Below are 12,800 nucleotides of genomic sequence, written 5' to 3' on the forward strand. Positions count from 1 at the left end.
GCTAAATGCCAGAAGAATGAGAGATATAATTTTCTACACGGTTTTATATTACTTTGTACAAAAACAAAAGTTTAAACACATTTCATTATTATTTGGTAGAATTGCCTTTAAAGGGGGGGTATTATGCAAAAATGTCAAGCTTTCCATCATGTTATTATGTCATTCCCTCATTAAAAACATGCCTGAAGTGTTGCCTTGGCACATTCACGTATTTCTGAGTAATCTGTAAAAACTCTGATGGCGGCCATTTTAGGGATAGGTTTGCCTGAGTCCTCCTAGGAACGCCCCCACCTCCTGGAGACGCCTCCGAGCTTTGGTCACCAGCCGAGTAACCAACCACTGCTCCTCAGCAGAACCCCCTCCCCACTGATGCCACAGACAGCGTGTGGAGGGGGCGTGTCTAAAGGCACAGAGGTTCTTAAAGAGACAGAGGCCTATTTCAAGACATTCACTACAGCCATTTTGAGAGAGACATTTAACCCCTTAACTCCCACCTGAACCGAGCACATTTTCTCCAGCTTTACCCCAATCCAAAAGCTTCTGGAAAAAGGGTGAGAAAATAGCAACAAAACTGAGACGAAAACAATGATGGAAATGTGACCAAAAAAAAGTGAGAAAACATTGACAAAAAAGTGACGAAAAATTGAAGAAAAAATGACAAAAATGTGATAAAAAATTGAAAAAAATATTACAAAAAAAATGACAAAAATGTGACCAAAAATGACACAAAATTGTTAAAAAATTGACCAAATAAATACAAAAAAATGCCGAAAAAATTACAAAAATGTGACAAAAAATTACAAAAAAAAATTACTAAAAAGTTACAAAAATGAGTTGAAAACCCAGCAAAAAAATGATGGAAAAAAAATCTGATGACGTGAGGAAAAAGATCCTCTCGGTTCAGGCGGGAGTTAAGAGGTTCTTAAAGAGACAGAGGCCTATTTCAAGACATTCACTACAGCCATTTTGAGAGAGACATTTTATACAAGGCAGTTATTCTAATTTACTGCATTTACAGACCAGCAGAAGGTTTGTCATCATTGTAGTGTGATATAGACTGGTGCTATGGGACTGAAAAAAGCAGAACACCCCCTCTTTAAATCTGTATGACCTGCATGTTACAGTGAGGGCGGTCCTCTCTCTCCTCGGGCCAATCAGAGCCCAGGCTGTTCACGTCTCGTTAGTCTGGGTTCAGCGCTTTGACCACAGCCAGAGGTCGGTCCTAAAACCTTTGTCCCGGACTCACCTTAAAGCGTCCGAACTCACAGGCCAAGTCCAGGGGCGTCTTCTTGGCTTTGTTCAGGACACAGGGGTTCGACTGGTGCTGCAGCAACATCTCCGACTGAAACAGGAGGAATAGAACCATCAACCGCGGTCAAACCTGGTGAAGGAGCAGGAGCGAGGCCGCACTCACCACCTGGAAGTGCCCGTACTGCGCGCTCAGGTGCAGCGGGATGTGTCCGTCGGCCGCGGTGGAGTTGACGGCGGCGCCCGAGCGCAGCAGCAGCAGCACGGCGTCGGCTCGGCCCCGCCACGCCGCGTAGTGCAGCGGCCGCATGCCTGAGGTCAGAGGTCACAGGTCAGAGTCAGGCTGAGGGAGGGCGAGGCGTGAAAGGGCGTCTGACCGTTAGTGTCCTTCACGTCGACCGAGGCCTGGGCGTCGATCAGAGCCGACAGGAGCTCCGCCGATCCACACAGCGCCGCGTGGTGGAGCGCGGAGAACCTGCGGGAGGACAGGGTCAGGCCGGGGGTAAAGGAGGACTAAAACAGGATCTTAACCAGGATCTGAACCTCTTACCACCCGCCTGAACCAAATGCATTCTGTCCTCTTTGGCCATTATATAGGCCTGTGTAACACCTCATTTGAAAGCTAAGACCCACAAAACTGATATTTTTCCTTGCGTTGTTGCTGTGTCGTGTCACTTTTTTAATGTTTTTTTTCTCCATTTTTTGTTGAATTTTTGTTAATTTTTTGTTAAATTTTTGTTGAATTTTTGTTGAATTTTTGTTGAATTTTTGATGAATTTTTGTCACATTTTTGTTGATTTTTTGTTAAATTTTTGTTGAATTTTTGTCACTTTTTGTTTGAACTTTTGTCACATTTTTGTTGAATTTTTGTCACATTTTTGTTGAATTTTTGATGAATTTGTTTCACTTTTTGTTTGAATTTTTGTCACATTTTTGTTGAATTTTTGTTGAATTTTTGTCACATTTTTGTTGAACTTTTGTCACATTTTTGTTGAATTTTTGTCACATTTTTGTTGAATTTTTGTTGAATTTTTGTCACATTTTTGTTGAATTTTTGTTGAATTTTTGTCACATTTTTGTTAAACTTTTGTCACATTTTTGTTGAATTTTTGTCACATTTTTGTTGAATTTTTGATGAATTTTTGTTGAATTTTTGTTGAATTTTTGTTGAATTTTTGTCACATTTTTGTTGAATTTTTGATGAATTTGTTTCACTTTTTGTTTGAATTTTTGTTGAATTTTTGTTGAATTTTTGTTAATTTTTTGTTAAATTTTTGTTGAATTTTTGTTGAATTTTTGTTGAATTTTTGATGAATTTTTGTCACTTTTTGTTTGAACTTTTGTCACATTTTTGTTGAATTTTTGTCACATTTTTGTTGAATTTTTGATGAATATGTTTCACTTTTTGTTTGAATTTTTGTCACATTTTTGTTGAACTTTTGTCACATTTTTGTTGAATTTTTGTCACATTTTTGTTGAATTTTTGATGAATTTGTTTCACTTTTTGTTTGAATTTTTGTTGAATTTTTGTTGAATTTTTGTTGAATTTTTGTTGAATTTTTGTTGAATTTTTGTTGAATTTTTGTCACATTTTTGTTGAATTTTTGTTGAATTTTTGTCACATTTTTGTCACATTTTTGTCATGTTTGTTGCGTTTACATCCTTGTTTTCTTCTTATTTTTGTGGCTATTTTGGTGCTTTTTTCCCCAAGAAGCTTTTTGATTAGAGTAAAGCCAAACCGGATGAAATGGGATCCGTTCAGGTGGGAGTTAAGAGGTTAATGTGACAAATTAGGGCTGAACGATATTTAAACCGCATAGAATTTTAGTGAATAAAAAAAAATTGAAATACAAGCATTTATTTTATGAGATATTTTCAATTTCAATTGAAAAATACCTCATAAATATAAAAACATGTGTGTTTGCTGTGAGCGGCTCAGATCTCCTGAGACATGACAGTAACTTTACGTCTCCAGCTCGTTTCCATGGAGATGTGACTAAAGGCAGCAGGATTTGAAATTTAAACAGGTTAGTTTCTCATCCAAATGCAATCCAAATTTGATCACCCACTGCAGAAAAAGCATTTTCTGTGTCGAGCTGCTCATTGGGAACATGCTTTGTACTGAAGGCAACAGTATAGTCCAAAATATTACGCAGTGTGCCTTTAAAGGGACTATACGGACAAAAATGTGACTAAAAAATGTCAAAAAATGGACAAAAAACAAACAAAAAAAATAACAAAAAAAATAACAAAAATGTGACAAAAAATGACAAAAAATGGCCCAATTTTTTTTTTTTAAATGACAAAAATGTGAAAAAAAGACAAAAAATTGACAAAAAATGAACAAAAACGTGACTAAAAAATGACTAAAAAATTGACCAAAAAATTGACAAAAAATGTGACAAAAATGTGACTAAAAAATAACAAAAAATGACAAAAAATGACAAAAAATGAACAAAAACGTGACTAAAAAATGACTAAAAAATTGACCAAAAAATTGACAAAAAATGTGACAAAAATGTAACAAAAATCCAATCCAATCCACTTTATTTATATAGCACATTTAAACAACAAAACGTTTCCAAAGTGCTGCACATGCAACAAAATCAATAAAACCAAAACAATGCAAATGAGCTCTACCGCTATATGAGTGTAAAACAATAAATATGAATAAAACAGTTTAAAAGAATAAATATAAAATAAAAACACATTAAAAACTATAAATAAGAATAAAACTCCATAAAAAAATAAAATATAAAAATAAATAAAAAGACACAGGGGACCACACAACTTACGCGGTGCTAAAAGCCAGAGAATAAAAGTGAGTCTTAAGACGAGATTTAAAACACTCCAGGGTGGGGGCCGTACGGACGTGAAGGGGCAGAGCGTTCCACAGCTTAGGGCCGACAACGGCGAACGCTCTGTCCCCTCTGGTTTTTCGGTTCGTCTTCGGAACCACGAGCTGGAGCTGGCCCTCGGACCTCAAAGCGCGTGGGGGGCGGTAAATTTGGATGAGGTCTGTGATGTACTGCGGGGCCAGTCCATTTAGAGCTTTAAAAACAAACAACAAAATTTTAAAATCAATTCTAAAATGAACAGGGAGCCAGTGCAAAGACGCGAGGATTGGGGTGATATGTTCACGTTTTTTGGTCCCTGTTAAAAGTCGTGCCGCGGAGTTCTGGTCTAACTGCAATCGGGAAAGTGCTTTATGGCTGATGCCCGAGTAAAGTGCGTTGCAGTAGTCCAGACGGCTTGAAATGAAAGCGTGCACGACTTGCTCAAAAAGATTAAACACAAAAAGAGACACACAAAAAAGACAAAAAATGGACAAAAAATGTGACAAAAAAGCCAAAAAAATGACAAAAAAATGACCACAAAAAAAGACCAAAAAGTTACAGAAATGAGTTGAATACCCCCCCCCCTGAAAAAGATGGAATCCAATTAGACGAGTTTTGTAGGTCTTAGCTTTCAAATGAGGCGTTACACTGGCCTACAGGATTTGGGTAAAGCTGGAGAAAATGCTCTGGGTTCAGGCGGGAGTTAAGAGGTTAAAACTGAAAAGAACCAGGACCGGAGCGAGTGTTGAGTGTGAGGAGAACGCGAGCGTGGTCAGTGAGGCGTGTGGGTCAGCGCTCACACAGAGAGAAGAGGAAACGACAGACGAACAGAGAGGGAGACGCAGCCGATTCACTTTTATTCCTGTATGAACCTCCCCCCCCCCCCCCCCTCCTCCCCACCCTCGTCCCCTCGGGGCACGTCACTAATGGAGCCGTCTCAGAGATGGACCCGTTCACTCGACCGAGGGGCCGTTCTCTTCCAAAGACTCCACTCTCCACTTCCTGTCTTTGCTTTATGTGTAGCTGTGTTTCCTCCTGGTGAGAGCCGGGCATAACACCAGGACTTTAACCATTCTGGGTTTTCCATACCGAGGCTAAAATATTTGCTGTCTAGAACCAGAAAACAGAAGAACAATGTGTGGAAGATCTGCAACTTTACAATAACAGGTTCATCTCCAATGTCAAGAAATGGGTGAACAACAGGAGAAAAATGTGACAAAAATAAGAAAAAAAATGGGTGAAAAATGGAGCAAAAATTCTGAAAAAAATGGGGAAAAATTTGAAGAGATATGAGGAACAAATGTGTTTAAAAATGGGAAGAAGAGAGGAAACTTTCAGAAAATATGAGATGGAAAAATGGTAGAAATTGTGGCAAAAATAAGAAATAAAATCTGTGAAAAATTTAGTAAAAATTCTGGAAAAAAAAAGGGAAAATATGGACAATATTAGAAATAAAAAAAATAGGGAAAATTTGAAGAAATATGAGGAACAAATGTGTTTAAAAATGGGAAGAATTGAGGAAACTTTCAGAAAATATGAGGGGGGAAAATGGTAGAAATTGTGGCAAAAATAAGAAAAAAAATGGGTGAAAATGGAGCAAAATTAAGGGGAAAAAAGGAGAAAATATGGATAATATTAGAAATAAAAATTAGGAAAAATTGGAAGAAATATGAGGAACAAATGTGTTTAAAATGGGAAGAATAGAGGAAACTTTCAGAAAATATGAGGAGGAAAAATGGTAGAAATTGTGGGAAAAATACGGGAAAAAATGGCTAAAAAAATGGGTGAAAAATGGAGCAAAAATTCTGAAAAAAATGGGAAAATATTAGAAATAAAAATTAAGAAAAATGGGAAGAAATATGAGGAACAAATGGGAAGAATAGAGGAAACTTTCAGAAAATATGAGGGGGGAAAATGGTAGAAATTGTGGCAAAAATACAGAAAAAATGGCTAAAAAAATGGGTGAAAAATGGAGCAAAAATTCTGGAAAAAAATGGGAAAATATTAGAAATAAAAATTAGGAAAAACTGGAAGAAACATGAGGAACAAATGTGTTTAAAAATGGGAAGAATCGAGGAAACTTTCAGAAAATATGAGGAGGAAAAATGGTAGAAATTGTGTCAAATGTATAATAATAATGTTAGTAACGATAATGGTGAAAAAAAAGGATGATGATAGTAGCAGTGACGGTAATAACAACAATAGAGATTTGCACCCCCCCCCCCTTCGGTTGTTCTATCATTATTCATCTATATCTTAAATCTATGTGTCCACCATCTTTTTTTTCCTCTTATTATTATTATTATTTTTAATTTATTGTTATTTATTGTTAGGTTTTTTTTTTATTATTTTGATGTTTTCTCGTTTCTGCATTCACTGCAATCTACTTCACTTATTTACCGATGTATCTCTGTACCTGTTTCCCCTCAACATCCCTCTACAACTGTTTTGTCCCATCATGGTGACCCACATTAGTTAACCCTCAAGCCACCGAGCCACCCATACTGTAAGAACTGCACTACCCTGGACCTGAACCACACTACTCACACCCCACCGCACTCTACACCTCCACACTTGTCTTGTCAACATAAAGTTTGTCTTTGTCTAATGTCATATATTGTATGTATGTAAATACAAATAAGAAAAAAAAAAGAGAAAAAAAGAAAAAGAAAAATGGTAGAAATTGTGTCAAAAATAAGAAAAAAAATGGGTAAAAAAATGGGTGAAAAATTGAGCAAAAATTCTGGGAAAAAAATTGGAAAATATGGAAAATATTAGAAATCAAAATTGGAAGAAACATGAGGAACAAATGTGTTTAAAAATGGGAAGAATAGAGGAAACTTTCAGAAAATATGAGGAGGAAAAAATGGTAGAAATTGTGCCAAAAATAATGACAAATTGAGTAAAAAGAATGGGTGAAAAATCAGACAAAATTTCACAAAAAATGTGGGGGATTGGGGGAAAAAAGGGAGAAAATATGGAAAATATTGGAAATAAAAATTTGAAAAAATTGGAAGAAACCTGAGGAACAAATGTGTTTAAAAATGGGAAGAATAGAGGAAACTTTCAGAAAATATGAGGGAGGAAAATGGTAGAAATTGTGTCAAAAATAAGAAAAAAATGGGTAAAGAAATGGGTGAAAAATGGAGCAAAAATAAAAATAAAAAAAAGGGAAAATATGGAAAATATTAGAAGTAATAATTAGGAAAATTTGGAAGAAACATGAGGAACAAATGTGTTTAAAAAATGGAAAGAATAGAGGAAACTTTTGTGGAAAAAAGATTTAAAAAAAATAATAATTATTAGACCTGAAACAACTAAGTCCCTTTAAAGTCGCCCCTGGACCAAAAGCATCAAAACTTGGATCTAAAGATACAATATTTTTACGCTTCTTCATTCACAATTTATCTTAAGACTGAGACAGAAATGTGGATGTAACTCCAGTCTGAACTTAATTTAATGCTTTTTAATGACATTTCAGGCCCGACTTCGACGCCGGTCTTAAATCAGCCGTGTGTTTTCTGGAGTGGCCCCGCTCTCGACCTTTGACCCCTGACACTTTTATAACCGTCACTAAACTCTTCCTCTGGATTTACGACCCGTCCATAACGTCGCCGCCGCCATTTTTCCTCCGACGGTCTCCGCGGAAACGCTCAAACCTCCGGCCGTCGCCAAACACGGAGGAGACGCGAGCAAATATTGGTTTTTCACTTTCCCACGAGGCTCTTAGGCCACAGTGACTGACCCACACTCGCCAGCTGACCCACACTCGCTAGCTGACCCACACTCGCCTCCTGACCCACAGGACCCACACTTGGCTGCTGATTTAGAATGTGATGATGTCATAATGTCAGGTGGAGCAGGGGGCTCTATTTTCATTTTTTTTTTTCAGATTTTCTCCAATTGACAAAAAATGTGACAAAAATTGACGAAAATGTGACAAAAAAATTGACAAAAAAATTGACAAAAAAATGACAAAAAATGGACGAAAAATTGACGAAAAATGACAAAAATGTGACAAAAAATGACAAAAAAATGACAAAAAAATGACAAAAAAAATGACAAAAATGTGACAAAATGTGAAAAAGAGAGAAAAAATGTGACAAAAAAATGACAAAAAATTACTAAAAATTACTAAAAAATGACCAAAAGAAAAAAGACAAAAAAATGGACAAAAAAATGACAAAAAAGTGACAAAATGTGAAAAAAAAGACAAAAAATTGATAAAAAAAATTGACGAAAAATGACAAAATAATGACCTCCTGACCCACACTCACCTCCTGCCCCACACTCACCTCCTGCCTCACACTCACCTCCTGCCTCACACTCACCTCCCGACCCACACTCACCTCCTGCCTCACACTCACCTCCTGCCTCACACTCACCTCCTGCCCCACACTCACCTCCTGCCTCACACTCACCTCCTGCCCCACACTCACCTCCTGCCCCACACTCACCTCCTGACTCACACTCACCTCCTGCCCCACACTCACCTCCCGACCCACACTCACCTCCTGCCTCACACTCACCTCCTGCCCCACACTCACCTCATGCCTCACACTCACCTCCTGCCCCACACTCACCTCCTGCCTCACACTCACCTCCTGCCTCACACTCACCTCCTGCCCCACACTCACCTCCTGCCTCACACTCACCTCCTGCCTCACACTCACCTCCTGACCCACACTCACCTCCTGCCCCACACTCACCTCCTGCCTCACACTCACCTCCTGCCCCACACTCACCTCCTGCCTCACACTCACCTCCTGCCTCACACTCACCTCCTGCCTCACACTCACCTCCTGCCTCACACTCACCTCCTGCCTCACACTCACCTCCTGCCTCACACTCACCTCCTGCCTCACACTCACCTCCTGACCCACACTCACCTCTTGCCTCACACTCACCTCCTGCCTCACACTCACCTCCTGCCTCACACTCACCTCCTGCCTCACACTCACCTCCTGCCTCACACTCACCTCCTGCCTCACACTCACCTCCTGCCTCACACTCACCTCCTGCCTCACACTCACCTCCTGCCTCACACTCACCTCCTGCCTCACACTCACCTCCTGCCCCACACTCACCTCCTGCCCCACACTCACCTCCTGCCTCACACTCACCTCCTGCCCCACACTCACCTCCTGCCTCACACTCACCTCCTGCCTCACACTCACCTCCTGCCTCACACTCACCTCCTGCCTCACACTCACCTCCCGACCCACACTCACCTCCTGACTCACACTCACCTCCCGACCCACACTCACCTCCTGCCCCACACTCACCTCCTGCCTCACACTCACCTCCTGCCTCACACTCACCTCCCGACCCACACTCACCTCCTGCCTCACACTCACCTCCCGACCCACACTCACCTCCTGACCCACACTCACCTCCTGACCCACACTCACCTCCTGACTCACACTCACCTCCTGCCTCACACTCACCTCCTGCCTCACACTCACCTCACACTCACCTCCTGCCTCACACTCACCTCCTGCCTCACACTCACCTCCTGCCTCACACTCACCTCCTGCCTCACACTCACCTCCTGCCTCACACTCACCTCCTGCCTCACACTCACCTCCTGCCTCACACTCACCTCCTGCCTCACACTCACCTCCTGCCTCACACTCACCTCCTGCCTCACACTCACCTCCTGCCTCACACTCACCTCCTGACTCACACTCACCTCCTGCCTCACACTCACCTCCTGCCCCACACTCACCTCCTGACCCACACTCACCTCCTGACCCACACTCACCTCCTGACCCACACTCACCTCCTGCCTCACACTCACCTCCTGCCTCACACTCACCTCCTGACCCACATGACCCACACTCGCCAGCTGACCCACATGACCCACACTTGGCTGCTGATTTAGAATGTGATGATGTCATAATGTCAGGTGGAGCAGGGGGCTCTATTTTCATTTTTTTTTTTTTTTCAGATTTTCTCCAATTGACAAAAAATGTGACAAAAAATAACAAAAATGTGACAAAAAATGTATAAAAAATGGACGAAAAATGACACAAAAAAAAGACAAAAAATGTGACAAAAATGTGACAAAAAAATGACAAAAAGAAAAAAAATGACAAAAATGTGAAAAAAAGACAAAAAATTGATAAAAAATTGACGAAAAAAAAAATAGAAAAAAAAAATAATAATAAAAAAGACAAAAATGTGACAAAAAATGACAAAATAATGACCTCCTGCCTCACACTCACCTCCTGCCCCACACTCACCTCCTGCCTCACACTCACCTCACACTCACCTCCTGCCCCACACTCACCTCACACTCACCTCCTGCCTCACACTCACCTCCTGCCTCACACTCACCTCACACTCACCTCCTGCCCCACACTCACCTCACACTCACCTCCTGCCTCACACTCACCTCCTGCCTCACACTCACCTCCTGCCCCACACTCACCTCCTGCCTCACACTCACCTCACACTCACCTCCTGCCCCACACTCACCTCACACTCACCTCCTGCCCCACACTCACCTCCTGACTCACACTCACCTCCTGCCTCACACTCACCTCCTGACTCACACTCACCTCCTGCCCCACACTCACCTCCTGACCCACACTCACCTCCTGACTCACACTCACCTCCTGACTCACACTCACCTCCTGACTCACACTCACCTCCTGACCCACACTCACCTCACACTCACCTCCTGACCCACACTCACCTCCTGACTCACACTCACCTCCTGACCCACACTCACCTCCTGCCTCACACTCACCTCCTGCCTCACACTCACCTCCTGCCCCACACTCACCTCACACTCACCTCCTGCCCCACACTCACCTCCTGACCCACACTCACCTCACACTCACCTCCTGCCTCACACTCACCTCCTGCCCCACACTCACCTCACACTCACCTCCTGACTCACACTCACCTCCTGCCTCACACTCACCTCCTGACTCACACTCACCTCCTGCCCCACACTCACCTCCTGACCCACACTCACCTCCTGACTCACACTCACCTCCTGACTCACACTCACCTCCTGCCCCACACTCACCTCCTGACCCACACTCACCTCCTGACTCACACTCACCTCCTGCCTCACACTCACCTCACACTCACCTCCTGCCCCACACTCACCTCACACTCACCTCCTGCCCCACACTCACCTCCTGCCCCACACTCACCTCCTGCCTCACACTCACCTCCTGACTCACACTCACCTCCTGCCTCACACTCACCTCCCGACCCACACTCACCTCACACTCACCTCCTGCCTCACACTCACCTCACACTCACCTCCTGCCTCACACTCACCTCACACTCACCTCCTGCCTCACACTCACCTCACACTCACCTCCTGCCTCACACTCACCTCCTGACCCACACTCACCTCCTGCCCCACACTCACCCCCCGACTCACTCTCACCTCCTGACCCACACTCACCTCCTGCCCCACACTCACCTCACACTCACCTCCTGACTCACACTCACCTCCTGACTCACACTCACCTCCTGCCCCACACTCACCCCCCGACTCACTCTCACCTCCTGACCCACACTCACCTCCTGCCCCACACTCACCTCACACTCACCTCCTGCCCCACACTCACCTCCTGACTCACACTCACCTCCTGCCTCACACTCACCTCCTGACTCACACTCACCTCCTGCCTCACACTCACCTCCTGCCTCACACTCACCTCCTGCCCCACACTCACCTCACACTCACCTCCTGCCCCACACTCACCTCCTGACTCACACTCACCTCCTGCCTCACACTCACCTCCTGCCCCACACTCACCTCACACTCACCTCCTGCCCCACACTCACCTCCTGCCTCACACTCACCTCCTGCCCCACACTCACCTCACACTCACCTCCTGCCCCACACTCACCTCCTGACTCACACTCACCTCCTGCCTCACACTCACCTCCTGCCCCACACTCACCTCACACTCACCTCCTGCCTCACACTCACCTCCTGACTCACACTCACCTCCTGCCTCACACTCACCTCCTGACTCACACTCACCTCCTGCCCCACACTCACCTCCTGACTCACACTCACCTCCTGCCTCACACTCACCTCCTGACCCACACTCACCTCCTGCCTCACACTCACCCCCCGACTCACTCTCACCTCCTGACCCACACTCACCTCCTGACCCACACTCACCTCACACTCACCTCACACTCACCTCCTGCCTCACACTCACCTCCTGCCTCACACTCACCTCCTGCCCCACACTCACCTCACACTCACCTCACACTCACCTCCTGCCTCACACTCACCTCCTGCCCCACACTCACCTCCTGCCCCACACTCACCTCCTGCCTCACACTCACCTCCTGCCTCACACTCACCTCCTGCCTCACACTCACCTCCTGACCCACACTCACCTCCTGCCTCACACTCACCTCCTGACTCACACTCACCTCCTGACTCACACTCACCTCCTGCCTCACACTCACCTCCTGACTCACACTCACCTCCTGACTCACACTCACCTCCTGCCTCACACTCACCTCCTGACTCACACTCACCTCCTGACTCACACTCACCTCCTGCCTCACACTCACCTCCTGACTCACACTCACCTCCTGACTCACACTCACCTCCTGCCTCACACTCACCTCCTGACCCACACTCACCTCCTGACTCACACTCACCTCCTGCCTCACACTCACCTCCTGACTCACACTCACCTCCCGACCCACACTCACCTCCTG

General features: G+C 43.9%; 1 protein-coding gene across 1 annotated transcript in view; it reads right to left on the reverse strand.

The window, feature by feature from the left end:
- Positions 1-12,800, reverse strand: part of LOC306969040 (CASK interacting protein 2) — a 44,746-nt gene that overhangs the window by 28,462 nt on the left and 3,484 nt on the right. The window contains exons 3-5 of the mRNA XM_079564651.1: positions 1,626-1,723; positions 1,415-1,560; positions 1,247-1,342 (exon numbers count right to left, since the gene is read on the reverse strand). Of these exons, the coding sequence (XP_079420777.1) occupies positions 1,247-1,342; positions 1,415-1,560; positions 1,626-1,723 (340 nt within the window). The remainder of the gene's footprint in view (positions 1-1,246; positions 1,343-1,414; positions 1,561-1,625; positions 1,724-12,800) is intronic.

This window comes from Gobius niger, assembly GCF_951799975.1.
Source record: "Gobius niger genome assembly, chromosome: 10".
Classification (NCBI taxonomy): domain Eukaryota; kingdom Metazoa; phylum Chordata; class Actinopteri; order Gobiiformes; family Gobiidae; genus Gobius; species Gobius niger.